Source organism: Corvus kubaryi, unplaced genomic scaffold (assembly GCF_017639235.1).
Source record: "Corvus kubaryi isolate FWS band 111438036 unplaced genomic scaffold, C.kubaryi_AGA036_p1.0 36523, whole genome shotgun sequence".
NCBI lineage: Eukaryota > Metazoa > Chordata > Aves > Passeriformes > Corvidae > Corvus > Corvus kubaryi.
In genome coordinates this window covers 414-14,178 of record NW_024580883.1, presented here as the reverse complement: position 1 = coordinate 14,178, position 13,765 = coordinate 414, and the positions used below count along the sequence as shown (strand labels likewise).

The 13,765-nt window shown below is 60.4% G+C and overlaps 1 protein-coding gene across 1 annotated transcript in view; it reads left to right on the top strand.

Annotated features, from left to right (window-relative positions):
• C3 (complement C3) overlaps nt 1–13,432 on the top strand; it is a 24,853-nt gene extending 11,421 nt beyond the window's left edge. Inside the window, exons 17-38 of the mRNA XM_042019939.1 lie at nt 365–530; nt 928–1,013; nt 1,965–2,104; nt 2,183–2,395; nt 3,682–3,748; nt 4,404–4,490; nt 4,586–4,789; nt 5,339–5,414; nt 5,493–5,652; nt 6,292–6,387; nt 6,483–6,633; nt 7,059–7,222; nt 7,742–7,900; nt 9,004–9,154; nt 9,268–9,319; nt 9,772–9,859; nt 10,338–10,424; nt 11,003–11,108; nt 11,402–11,491; nt 12,128–12,214; nt 12,703–12,786; nt 13,260–13,432. Coding sequence (XP_041875873.1) covers nt 365–530; nt 928–1,013; nt 1,965–2,104; nt 2,183–2,395; nt 3,682–3,748; nt 4,404–4,490; nt 4,586–4,789; nt 5,339–5,414; nt 5,493–5,652; nt 6,292–6,387; nt 6,483–6,633; nt 7,059–7,222; nt 7,742–7,900; nt 9,004–9,154; nt 9,268–9,319; nt 9,772–9,859; nt 10,338–10,424; nt 11,003–11,108; nt 11,402–11,491; nt 12,128–12,214; nt 12,703–12,786; nt 13,260–13,399 — 2,654 coding nt within the window. The 3' untranslated portion in view covers nt 13,400–13,432. The remainder of the gene's footprint in view (nt 1–364; nt 531–927; nt 1,014–1,964; nt 2,105–2,182; nt 2,396–3,681; nt 3,749–4,403; nt 4,491–4,585; nt 4,790–5,338; nt 5,415–5,492; nt 5,653–6,291; nt 6,388–6,482; nt 6,634–7,058; nt 7,223–7,741; nt 7,901–9,003; nt 9,155–9,267; nt 9,320–9,771; nt 9,860–10,337; nt 10,425–11,002; nt 11,109–11,401; nt 11,492–12,127; nt 12,215–12,702; nt 12,787–13,259) is intronic.
• The last annotated feature ends 333 nt before the right edge of the window (nt 13,433–13,765 follow it).

Here is a 13,765-nt window from a genome sequence, read left to right as displayed (position 1 = left end):
GGGTCTCGGGTGGGTTTTGGGTGTTCCTTGGTGAAGGTCAGGTGAAGTTGAGGCATTTTCCTCGGGCAAAGCTTGAGTGAAGGTCAGATGTTCCTTGGGCGTTCCTTGGTCTTTCCTTGGGCATTCCTTGGTCATTCCTTGGGTGTTCCCTGGGTCTTCTTTGGGTGAAGTTCAGGCATTCCTTGGGTGTTCTTTGGGTGAAGGTCAGGTGACCCTTGGGCGTTCCTTGTGCAGTCCTTGGACAACCCTTGGATGAACGTTGGGCAACGCTTGGGTGGCGGTTGGGTGGCCTTGCTTGGGCAAGACCAGGGGTGGTGATGGGATGGCACTGGGGTGGCGCTGGGGTGATACCGGCTCCACTCAGGGGTCGGAGGCCCGAGGTCACGCTCGAGAAGGCCGATGTCACCACCCTCAGGCCAGGAGGACGACAGTCCGTTCTTGTCGGACAGCGACATCGTCTCGCGGAGCCTCTTCCCCGAGAGTTGGCTGTGGCAGGTGGAGCAGCTGACGGAGCCGCCCAACGAGCTGGGGTGAGCCTGGACCCCCGGACCCCTGGTCCCACAACCGTCCCACCCCACAGCCCAGCCTGGGCATGGTCACCCCCTCCCTGGCCAGCTCAGGCATCTCTGGAGACCAGTTATGGTCACCCCAAATCTGGACAAAGGTCACTGCTGACCCCCTGGAGCTGCCTCAGGACCCCTTGGTCCACTTAGGGGTCATCTCCAAGCTTCTGGTCCTGGTTGGGGGTCTGGGACATCTGTGGGGACAAGGGAAGTCCAACTGTGGGTTTGGGACATCTTTGGGTTCCAAGGAAATCCCACAGTGGGTCTGGAACATCTCTGGGGACAAGGGAAGTCCCATGGTGACACCCCCTGAGCCTGGCCTGGGGTGGGCTGTGACCCCCTTGGTCACTCCTGTCCTCTCCAGGGTCTCAGCCAAGACGCTGCCCGTGTACCTGAAGGACTCCATCACCACCTGGGAGGTCCTGGCCGTCAGCCTCTCCCCTTCCAAGGGTATGGGGTCATGGAGGACGAGGGAGTTTCTGGGGTCAAAGAAATCCCCCAAACCTTGGCAGAGGTCCCTGAGACCTGAAGGGTCCCCTAAAACCTGGAGGGGTTTGTTGGGATTTGAGGTATCTCCAAAATCTGAGGTGGGGATGCCCCAAAGTTTGGTGGCCGTCCTTGGGATTTGAGGGATCTCCTTGGGTTTTGGGGGATCCTCTAAACATTGGGTGGACCCCATAGGACTTGAGGGGTCCCCTAAATCTTGGGGGGATTCCATGCAACTTAAGGGATCCCCTAAATGTTGGGAGAATTCCTTGGGAATTGAGAGTTCCCCTAAACGTTGGGAGAATTCCTTGGGATTCAAGCGATCTCCTAAAGCTTGGGAGGACTCAATGGGACTTGAAGAATCCCCTAAATCTTGGGAAGACTCCTTGGGACTCAAGGGATCTTCTAAGCTTTGGGAGGACCCCATAGGACTTGAGGGATCTCCTAAACTTTGGGAAGACTTGATGGGACTTGAGGGATCCTCTAAATCTTGGGAGAACTCCATGGGACTTGGGAGGACTCAGTGGGACTTGAGGGATCCCCTAAAGCTTGAGAGAACTCCTTGGGATTCAAGGAATCTCCTAAACCTTGGAAGGACTCGATGGGACTTGAGGAATCTTCTAAACCTTGGGAGGACCCCATGGGACTTGAGGGATCTCCCAAACCTTGGAAGGACTCGATGGGACTTGAGGGATCCCCTAAACTTTAGGAAGACTCTGTGGGACTTGAGGAACCTTCTAAACCTTGGGAGGACTCCATGGGACTTCAGGCATCCCCTAAACCTTGAGCGGATCCCACAGTTCTTGATGGATCCCCTAAACCTTGTGAGGACTCCCTGGGCTTCCATGGACCTCTGAAGGCCTCTGGGGACACGAGGTGTCCCCCAACCCCAAACCCACATATCCCTAACCCCAGGGCTGTGCGTGGCCGACCCCTACGAGATCACGGTGATGAAGGACTTCTTCATCGACCTCCGCCTGCCCTACTCGGTGGTGAGGAATGAGCAGGTGGAGATCCGCGCCATCCTCTACAACTACTGGCTGCACGACATCACGGTCAGTTGGGGACATTTTCTGGGGACGCCGTGACCCTCCCCGGACCACACGTGTGACCCCCCCACTGTCCCCGTCCAGGTGCGCGTGGAGCTGATCTACAACCCCGACCTGTGCAGCCCCTCCACGGCCAAGCAGCGCTACCAGCAGGTGCTGCGCATGAAGGCCGAGTCCTCGCGCACCGTGTCCTTCGTCATCATCCCCCTCAAGCTCGGCCTGCTGGACATCGAGGTCAAGGCGGCCGTCCGCAACCAGTACGTGGGCGACGGGGTCAAGAAGAAGCTCAGAGTCGTGGTGAGTGATGGTGGTGTCCCTGAGGTGTCCCCAGCACGGTGATGTCCCTGTGTCCTTCTTCAGTGTAGTGGGGAATGGTGCCACCTCTGGTCACCAGTGGTGTCCCCAAGGGGTCAGTGTAGGGCCAGTCCTGCTTCATATCTTCATCGATTTAGTGTTTTTATTTAATGTCTTTATTGAGTTAATATCTTTATTTAATATCTTTATTGATGATCTGGATGGGGGGATTGAGTCCACCACCAGCAAATCTGCAGATGACACCAAGCTGGGAGCGAGTGTGGATCTGCTGGAGGGCAGGAGGGCTCTGCACAGGGACCAGGACAGGCTGGGGACAAGGGACAAACCCAGCCATGGGAGGTTCAACAAGTCCGAGTGCCGGGTCCTGCACTTTGGCCACAACAACCCCTGCAGGGCTACAGGCTGGGGACAGAGTGGCTGGACAGCGGCCGGGCAGAGAGGAACCTGGGGGCACTGATGGACAGCAGGCTGGACATGAGCCCAGGTGGCCAAGAAGGCCAATGGCAGCTGGCCTGGATCAGGAATGGAGTGGCCAGCAGGAGCAGGGCAGGGATTGTCCCCCTGTACTCAGCACTGGTTGGGCCGCACCTCGAGTGCTGTGTCCAGTTCTGGGCCCCCAATTTAGGATGGACATTGAGGGGCTGGAGCGTGTCCAGAGAAAGGCAACAAGGCTGACGAGGGGTTTGGAGCACACGTGCTCCAAGGTTGTTCATCCTGGAGAAGAGGAGGCTCAGGGGTGACCCCATCACTGTCCACCACTCCCTGGCAGGAGGGGGCAGCCAGGTGGGGGTCAGTCTCTTGTCCTGGGTGACCAGCGACAGGACAAGAGGACACAGCCTTAAGCTGTGCCAGGAGAGGTTTAGGCTGGACATTAGGAAGAGGTTCTTCGCAGAAAGGGTGGTTGGACATTGGAAGGGGCTGCCCAGGGAGGTGGTGGAGTCCCCATCCCTGGAGGTGTTCAAGACTGGACATGGCACTCGGTGCCATGGTCAGGGTGACAAGGTGGTGATGGGTCACAGGTTGGACTCGATGATCTCAAAGGTCTTTTCCAACCTGGTTGATTCTGTGATTCTGTGGTTCATCCTGGGATGAAGGATTGTCCCCTCAGGATGGCCAAGTGTGGCCTCCTGGGGGTGTCCCACTGTGTCCACCTGAGCTGGGGGTGCTGGTTTATACTGGGAGGCCTTTCCCGGCCGGTCCAGAGGGGTTGGGAAGGGGAGGACCCCAAACCCAGCCCCACCTTCAGCGCCGGACTCTGTCCTGGGCAGCCCGAGGGGATGCGGCTGGAGAAGACGGTGCAGATCGTCGAGCTGGACCCACAGAAGAAGGGAGTCAGTGAGTGACCACGTCTGAGCTCGGCCCCACGGGGGGACTCGCCTGGGTCGGGGTCTGGGGCACCTCAGGGACAAGGGAGGTCCCACTGTGGGGCTGGAACATCTCAGGGGATGGAGAAGGTACCCCCAAGAGCAGGTCTGGGATATCTTGAGGAACCAGGAAGTCCAACTGTGGGTCTGGGACATCTCAGGGGATGGAGGATGTACCCCCAAGGGCAAATTTGGGACATCTTGGAGGACAAGGGACACCCCACTGGGTCTGGGACATCTTGAGGGACCAGGGAGGTCCCACTGGGGCATCTCTGGGGACCAGAGAAGTTCCACGGTGGGTTTGGGACATCTTGAGGGACCAGGGAAGGCCCACTGTGGGTTTGGAACATCTTGAGGGACCAGGGAAGGCCCACTGTGGGTTTGGGACATCTTTGGGGACAAGGGAAGTCCAACTGTGGGTCTGGGTCATCTTTGGGGCCAAGACCCATCCCACCACCACAGAGCTGGGGCATTTCAAGGGAGAAGGGACATCCTGGTGTGACCCTGGAAGGTCTGGAGGGACAAGGGACACCCTGGTGTGGGGCGGGGCTGGGTCACCTCAGGGTTGAGCGCTGGGGGGGACACGGGGAGGATTTGGGGTCACCCATGTCCACCCCGTCGCACAGAGGGGGTGCAGGAGGAGCGAGTGAAGGCCGCGGATCTCTCGGACATCGTCCCCAACACGGAGTCAGAGACCAAAGTCAGCATCCAAGGTGAGCGCCGGGGAGGGGACACAGGTGGGGACAACCTGGAGAGGGGACAGGTGGGAGGGACATCTCCGGGCGTGACATGTTCCCTTGTGGCCCAGGCAACCCCGTGTCCATCATCGTGGAGAAGGCCATCGACGGGGCCAAGCTGAAGCACCTGATCGTGACCCCGTCGGGCTGCGGGGAGCAGAACATGATCGCCCTGACGCCCACGGTCATCGCCGTCCACTACCTGGACAACACCATGCAGTGGGAGAACTTCGGCATCGACCGCCGGGCCGGGGCCATCGAGCTGATCAGGAAAGGTGGGAGCAGCCCCAAAATGGTGGGAATGTCCTCAAAAGGGTGGGAACGTCCCTCAGTGGCCTCCCTCGGGTCACAAAATGTCCCTATCATCTGAGGTGGTGCAGGAGATGGCCCCTCTGGAGACGTGGGTTGGGTGCCACCAGTTTGGGGTTTCTGGAGTTACTGGTTTGCACTGGGATGGGCTACTGAGTGGGTTGGTGGCCCAAGGCTTCCTCAGCTTGGATGGGTGCTCCTTGTGTTGACCAACAGTTAGAGGGCGCTGGTGGCCTGATGGCACCTCCAGGTGTTCCTTCTCTTGGCCAATGGTTGAAGGGTGTTGGTGGCCCGAAGCCACCCCTGGACATCCCTCAGGTTGACCAACAGTTGGAGGACATTGGTGGCCTGAGGCCACCCCTGGACACTCCTTGTATTCACCAACGGTTGGAGGACATTGGTGGCCTGAGGCCACCGCCGGCCGCCCCTCGCATTGACCAATGACTGGAGGACCTTGGTGGCCTGAGGTCACCCCCGGCCACCCCTTGCGTTGACCAACGTCCATCTCCTCGCAGGTTACACCCAACAGTTGGCCTTCCGCAAGCCCGACAGCTCCTACGCCGCCTTCATCAACCGTCCCTCCAGCACCTGGTGAGGTCCTGCTGCCACCGCCACCACCTGGCCTGGGTGACAGGCCCAGATGCGACACTCAGGTGTCCCCGTCCCCAGGTTGACCGCCTACGTGGTCAAGGTGTTCGCCATGGCCCGCAAGCTGACGGACATCGAGCACAGCGAGATCTGTGGCCCCGTCAAGTGGCTCATCCTCAACAAGCAGAAGCCGGATGGGGTCTTCCAGGAGGACGCTCCCGTCATCCATAAGGAGATGTTGGTAGGAGGACACCTCAACCCTGTCACTGCTGGTGGCTGAAGGTTGGGAGGACCTCAGGTGGAGGTCAGGTGAAGAGTGGGAGGGTCTTGGGTGGGCTTCAGGTGTTCCTGGGGTGGAGGTCAGGTGAACCTCAGGAATTTCTTGGGTGTTCCTTGGGTGAAGTTTGGGTGGGTTTTGGGTATTCCTCGGCTGAAGGTCAGAGGAACTTCGGGTGAAGTCGAGGTGTTTTCCTTGGGTGAAGCTTGGGTGAAGGTCAGATGGTCCTTGGGTGTTCCTTGGACTTTCCTGGGGTGAAGGTCAGGTGAAGCTCAGGAATTCCTTGGGTATTCTCTGGGTGAAATTCGGTTGGGTTTTGGGTGTTCCTTGGCGGAAGGTCAGGTGAACCCCAGGAATTCCTCGGGTGTTCCTTGGGGGTTCTTTGGGTGTCCCTTGGGTGTTCCTTGCGTGAAGGTCAGGTGAAGGTCAGACATTCCTTGGGTGTTCCTTGGAGATTCTTTGGGTGTCCCTTGGGTGTCCCTTGGCCTGGTCAAGGACAGATTTTTGGAATGGGTTCCCGGGGCATGGCCGAGCGTTGGGTGGGGCAGAACTCGCTGGGAAAACCCCGATCCTGAGGATTTTTCCCTCTTTTTTATCCCCCAGGGAGGCTACGTAGGCGCCGAGCCTGAGGTGTCCCTCACCGCCTTCATCCTCATCGCCCTGGAGGAGGCACGGGAGATCTGCAAGGACCACGTCAACGTGAGTGACCCCACATGGGGACAGGGACATTCCTGAGGTGCCAGGCCCTCATGGAAGCCACCTGAGATCCCAAATTTTCCGTCCTTTATTCCCAGAGCTTGGATGACAGCATCAACAAAGCTGCCAACTTCCTGGCCCGGCGCTATGAGCAGCTGGCCCGGCCCTACACGGTGGCCCTGGCATCCTACGCGCTGGCCCTGGCTGGGAAGCTCAAGAGCGAGAAGGTCCTCATGAAGTTCTCCAAAGGTGATACCTCAGTTGGGGGTGAAATTGGAGTGAAAGGAGGTGGTTTTGGGTCCTTATGAGATTTTGGGTCCTCGTGAGGTTCTCCAAAGGTGACACCTCAACAGGGGGTGGAAACTGGGGTCAGGGGAGGTGGTTTTGGATTCTCATGAGGTTCTCCAGAATTGAAGCCTCACCTGGGGGTGGAAACTGTGGTCAGGGGAGGTGGGTTTGGGTCCTCCTGACATTCTCAAAGGTGACACCTTCACCTTGGGGTCCAAAGGGTTGAAACTGGGGTCAGAAGAGGTGGTTTTGTGTTCTCATGAGGTTCTCCAGAAGTGGTTTTGGATCCTCCAGAGGAGACACCTCACCTGGGGTTGTAATTCAGGCTCGGGGTGAGGTGGCTGTGGGGTCCCTGGTGTCTGAGGTTGTCCCCGCTGTCACCGCAGGCGGGGCCAGCTGGGAGGAGCGCAATGCCCGCACCTACAACATCGAGGGCACGTCCTACGCGCTGCTGGCCCTGGTGCACATGAAGAAGTCGGAGCTGGCGGGGCCGGTGGTCCGGTGGCTCGCCCAGCAGAACTACTACGGAGGCGGCTACGGCTCCACCCAGGTGGGACATGGGACACCCCCGGCCACCCGCGGGGACATCTCAGGGGCACCTGGTGGCCCTGGGGATGACAGGGATGGGGGTTGTGGTTTTGGGGACATCTCAGGGCATGGGGGTCACCTCAGGGGTGACCCTGGTGTTCCAAGCGCTGGCCCAGTACCATGTGGACACACAGCCAATGTCCCCAAGCCCTGGTGACCCTCAGGCCACCAGGGGCACCCAGGAGCCCTCATGGGCACTCCAACTGGTGTCCCCAAGCCCTGGTGACCCTGGTGACTCTGGCATCCCCTCAGCCACTCAGAAGCCCTTGTGGGCTCTCCACCCATTGTCCCCAAGCCCTGGTGTCACCGGTGACCCTCAGGCCCCCATCGTGGTGTTCCAAGCTCTGGCCCAGTACTAGGTGGACACACGGCTGGTGTCCCCAAGCCCTGGTGACCCCAGTGATTCCAGTGTCCACTCAGAAGCCCTTGTGGGCTCTCCACCCATTGTCCCCAAGCCCTGGTGACCCTGCTGTCCCTTCAGGCCACCATCCTGGTGTTCCAAGCGCTGGCCCAGTACCAGGTGGCCGCAGAGGCCCAGCAGCAACTGGAGCTGGACGTGTCAGTGCTGCTGCCGCGCCGCGCCAGCCCCGTCAAGTACCGCATCGAGAACCGCAACGCACTGGTGGCACGCTCCACCGAGGTACCTGTCCCTGTCCCTGGCACTGTCACCTGGCACCCGCCATGTGTCACCTTCATGTCCCAGGATAATCCTGTCCCCTCATCACGGCCTTGGTTGTTCGTGTCCCTTCCGTGTTCTGTCACCTCCGTGTCTTCTCAAGGCTTGGGATGTCCCAGGTTGAGCTTGTCCCCTGTGTCCTTGTCACCCTGTCACTGTCACCTCTGGGTCTCCTTATGTCCCAGGACAATCCTGTCCCCTCACCATGGCCTTGGTTGTTCTTGTCCCTTCCATGTCCCTTCAATGTCCGTTCCACGTTTTCTCTCCTCCGTGTCTTCTCAAGGTTTGGGATGTCCCAGGGTGACCTTGTCCCCTGTGGCCTTGGCACCCTGGCACCCTGGCACCTTTTCCCTGTCACCTCGTGTCCTGGGACAATCCTGTTCCTTCACCATGGCCTTGGTTGTTCGTGTCCTTTCTGTCACCTCTGTGTCCTCTCAAGGCTTGGGATGTCCCAGGATGACCTTGGCACCTGGCACCCTTGTCCCTGTCACTGTCACCCTGTCACTTTTATGGCCCAGGACAATCCTGCCCCCTCACCATGGCCTTGGTTGTCCTTGTCCCTTCCATGTCCTGTGCCCTCTGTGTCCTTGCAAGGCTTGGGATATCCCAGGATGACCTTGTGCCGTGTCACCATGTCACCATGTCACCCTGTCCCTGTCACCTCTGGGCCTCTTTGAGTCTCAGCACCATCCTGCCCCCTCACCATGGCCTTGGTTGTCCTTGTCCCTTCCGTGTCCTGTCCCCTCTGTGTCCTTGCAAGGCTTGGGATATCCCAGGATGACCTTGTCCCCTCCCTGGGATGTCCCTGTCACCTCCATGTCCCAGGCTGAGCTTGTCCCCTCCCTTGCGCTGACCTGCAATATCCCTGTCACCTCCTTCTCCTCCTGATCTCCGTGTCCCCTCTGTGTCCTTCAACATCCCTGTCCCCTCTATCTCTGCAACGCTGTCACCCCCTCCGCGTCCTGCCTGTCCCTGTCCCTTCTATGTCCCCTCCATGTCCCCACACACCCCTTCCTGTTCCTCCTGGGGACATCCCTGTCCCTTCCCAACATCCCCTGTCCCCTCAGACCAAGCTGAACGAGGAATTCACCGTGAAGGCCGAGGGCGTGGGCAAGGGGACAATGACAGTGGTGACCGTGTACCACGCCAAGGTCCCCGAGAAGGACAACAAATGTGACAACTTCGACCTGAGCGTGAACGTGGAGGAGGTGAACATGGGTGAGTCCCCAACTGTCCCCTCCCTGTCCTCGCTGTGTCCCCCCGAGCCCCTCTCCGCCTCCCCTCTGTGCGCCCCGTGTCCTCTTCAAGGTCCCCTTGTTGTCCCCACCCAGGCAAGGAAGAGGAGGATGTCATCAGGTCTGTCAAGATCACCATCTGCACCAGGTGGGGACACTGGGGACGGCGGGGGCAGGGAGGGGACAAGGAGGGGACTGCGAGGGAGGGACACTGGGGACAGGGAGGGGAGTGGGGACACTGGGGACAAGGACATCAGGGTTAGGATGGGGACACTGGGGACAGGGAGGGGAATGGGGACATTGGGGACAGGGAGGGGAATGGGGACACTGGGGACAGGGACATCAAGGAAAGGATGGGAACACTGGGGACAGGGAGGGGAATGGGGACATTGGGGGGACAGTGATGTGAGGGAGAAGGATGGGGACATTGGGGACAAGGAGAGGAATGGGGACACAGGGATGTCAGGGAAAGGATGGGGACAACGGGGACACACAGGGCTCAGCCGCCACCTGGTCCCATGGGGACCCTTGGGAATGGGAACACTGGGGACACTGGGGTGGTTGGGACAGGCGGGAGTGGCCTCAGCCCTGTCCCCACAGGTACCTGGACACCGTGGATGCCACCATGTCCATCCTGGATGTGTCCATGCTCACGGGCTTCTCGCCGGATGTCCAGGACCTGAGGAGGGTCAGTGTGGGGACATGGGGACACCCAGGGGGACCTGGGTGAGACAGGGGACCCCACGTTTTTGTGCCATTGTGTGTCACCATGTCCCCACACTGCCACATGTCCCCACATCCCTGTTGTCCCTGCGTGTCCCCACGTGTCCGGTGTCACCGTGTCCCTGTGTGTCCCCATGTCCTGATGCCGTTCTGTGTTCCCACATGTCCCCACATGTCCTGCGTTCCCCATGTCACCCTGTCTCCACATGTCCCCGTGGTGTCACGGTGTGTCCCCATGTGTCCCTGCATGTCCCCCGTGCTTGGTGTCATGGTGTCCCCCGGTGTCCCTACGTGTCCTTGTGTGTCCCCTGTTCCCGGTGTCACAGGGTCCCCGGTGTCCCTGCGTGTCCCTGCATGTCCCTCATGTCACGGTGTCCCTGGTGTCCCCGCGTGTCTCCGTGTGTCCCTCGTGCCCAGCGTGACGCTGTCCCCGGTGTCCCCAGCTGTCCGAGGGGGTGGACAGGTACATCTCCAAGTTCGAGCTGGATCAGGGAGAGGAGCGGAGCAACGTCGTCATTTACCTGGACAAGGTGGGGACACGGAGGGGACACTGGGGACACGGGGGTGGGAACTGGGAGGTGGGGAAAGGGATGGGGACAGGGATGAGGATGGGACAGGACAGGGATGGGGACAGGGACAAGATGGGAGAGGAATGGGGACATGATTGCACAGGGACAGAGATGGGATAGGGATGGGACAGGGACCAGGAGGGAGTGGGGGACATGGGCAGGGACAGGAGGGGACAAGGATGGTGATGAAGGTGGGGACACAGAGGACAATGGGGACAGGAGGGACATGGGGACAGGGACAAGATGAGACAGGGATGTGAGAGGACAGGGATGGTGACAGGTACAGGATGGGACAGGGACCAGGAGGGAGTTGGGGACATGGGCAGGGACAGGAGGGGGACAAGGATGGGATGGGGACAGACAGTGTTGGAGACAGAAGTGGGTGACACAGAAACAGTCTCAAGGTGGTGACAAGGACAGAGACGGCTCCAGGGACAGCACGGGGACATGGCTGGGGACAGGACCGGAGGGTTGGGGAGGTGCTTCACAGTCTGTCTGAGGGCCACCCCCATGCCCCCGTGTCCCCGCGCTGTCCCCAGGTGTCTCACAGGGCCCAGGAGTGCTTCGCCTTCAAGGCCCACCAGAGGTTCCAGGTGGGGCTGATCCAGCCCGCGGCCGTCAGCGTCTACAGCTACTACAGCATTGGTGTGTCACCCGGGTCACCTGGGTCACCCTTGTCACCTGGATCACCCTGGGGTGCCCTGGGTCATCCTTGGGTCCCCTCCACCCCCACACCCTCCGAAGTCCCCTCCATGTCCCCTCCTGTGCTTTCGTCCCACTGATCTCCTCGCTCTGCGTCCCCTCACTCTCCTCCCCCGCTAAGCGTCCCCACCCCGATGTCACCGCGCTGTCCCCACACCTCCTGCTGGGCCTCAGTTGATGTCCCCTGCTGTCCCCCCATGTCCCCTGATGTCCCGGCTGTCCCCATGTCCCCACAGACGATCGCTGCACCCGGTTCTACCACCCGGACAAGGAGGGAGGGAAACTGAACAAGATCTGCCAGGGGGACGTTTGTCGCTGTGCCGAAGGTGACGCTGGGGACACGGGGACACGGGGGGTGGGATGGGATGACAGCACTGGCAGGGTGGGACACTCCATGGCCATGAGGGGACATGTCATGGCCACGATGGAACACCTTGATGTGGTGGGACACTTCATGGCCATGATGGGAACGTGTCCCCCCCACGACGGGGACATGTCCCTGCCATGGTGGGACACGTCACGGTCATGATGGGGACATGTCACGGCCAGGATGAGGAAAGTCACAGCCATGGTGGGACACAATGGCAAGATGTCACATGTCATGACCGTGATGGGGACATGTCCCTGCCGTGGTGGGACACGTCACGGTCATGATGGGGACATGTCACAGCCAGGATGAGACAAGTCACAGCCATGGTGGGACACAATGGCGAGATGTCACACGTCATGACCGTGATGGGGACATGTCCCTGCCATGGTGGGACACGTCATGGCTGCAGTGGGGACACATCGCTGCCACAATGGGACACGTCATGCCCGTGGTGGGGACACGTCATTGATGAGATGTCACATGTCATGACTGTGATGGGGACACGTCCCTGCTGGACCTGTCATGGCTGTGTCCCCATGATGTCCCCATGATGTCCCCATGATGTCCCCATGATGTCCCTGTGTCCCCACAGAGAGCTGCTTCAACCGGCAGGAGCAACGCGAGGCCATCACCGTCAACCAACGCATCCAGCGCGCCTGCGAGCCTGGAGTGGACTTTGGTGGGACATGGGGACAGCGGGGACAGCAGGGACAATGGGGGCATTGGGGACAATGGGGACATTTGGGACATTGGGGGATTGGGGACACGAGGACAATGGGGACACTGGGGACATTGGGGACGTCAAGGACATTTGGGATATTGGGGACATTGGGGGTTGGGGGCATTGGAGACTGGAAACATTGGGGACATTGGGGGATTGGGGACATTGGGGACAATGGGGACACTGGGGACATCAGGGACATCAAGGACATTTGGGATATTGGGGACATTGGGGGTTGGGGACATTGGAGACTGGAAACATTGGGGACATTGGGGGATTGGGGACAATGGGGACATCAAGGACGTTGGGGACATTGGGTCATGGTGGGTGGAGCTGGGGACAGAAAGGCTGTGGGTGGGGACATTGGGGACATCAAAGGGGCAGGGAGGGACACAGCGGGGCCACCCCAGCGGGAATGACAGCGCTGTCCCCGTGTCCCCTGGCAGTGTACAAGGTGAAGCTGGTGGACCGCGAGGAGACCCCGTCCCACGACAATTACGTCATGAAGGTCCTGTCGGTCATCAAGATGGGTACGGCCACCGCGAGCAGGGGACAAGGCCACCTCGGGGGGGGGGTGACAAGGCCACCAAGGGGGAGAAACGGCCACCTCCGGGGGGACGAGGCCACCCCGTGGAGGGACACGGTGAGGGTCATCTGGGGCTGGGGACACAGAGGTGGGAGTTGAAGTCACCCAAGGGTTTTGGGGACACCCAGGTGGGTTAGAGACACATAAGGGGGCTGACGTCACCAAGGTGGGGTTGGTGTCACCCAAGGGAGTTTGGGGTTACCCTGGTGGGTTGGGGACACCCAAATGAGTTGATGTCACCCAGGTGGGGTCGGTGCCACCCAGGTGCGTTGGGGACCCCCGAAGCTGCTGGCAAAGCCAGAGGGACCTGGTCCCACCGACAGCCAGTGCCAGCGGGGGGTGGTGCCACCACAGCTGCTCTGTTTGGGGGGGTGGAGGTGACACGGTGACACGGTGACACGGTGACACTGTGACCAGGCACGGACGAGGACCCCGCCGGCAGCAGCAGGACATTCGTGAGCCACCAGCAGTGCAGGGACAGCCTGAACCTGCGCAAGGGACAGGACTACCTGGTGTGGGGACAGGCCAGCGACCTCTGGGTCACCGGCAGACGGTAGGGACACTGGGGGGACACTGGGGGGACACGGGAGGGACATGGGAGGGACACAGGAGGCCATGGGGGGACACAGGGACACGTGGGGGGGATGTGGAAGGGGTCTGTGGGGACAGGGAGGGACACTGGGACAGGGGCAGGGGGATAGGGGGACACTGGGGTGGGGAGAGGGGACAGGGGGACAAAGGGACGGGGAGAGGGGACGGGGGGACGTGGGAACATGGGGCTGTGAGGGACATGGGGTTGGGGAGGGCACAGGGACAGGCGAGAGGGGATGGAGTGACACGGGGACAAGGCGGGAGATATGGGGACAGGGGACAGGGGGAGACATGGGGACAGGGAGGGACAAGGGGACAGGGGGACACAGGGA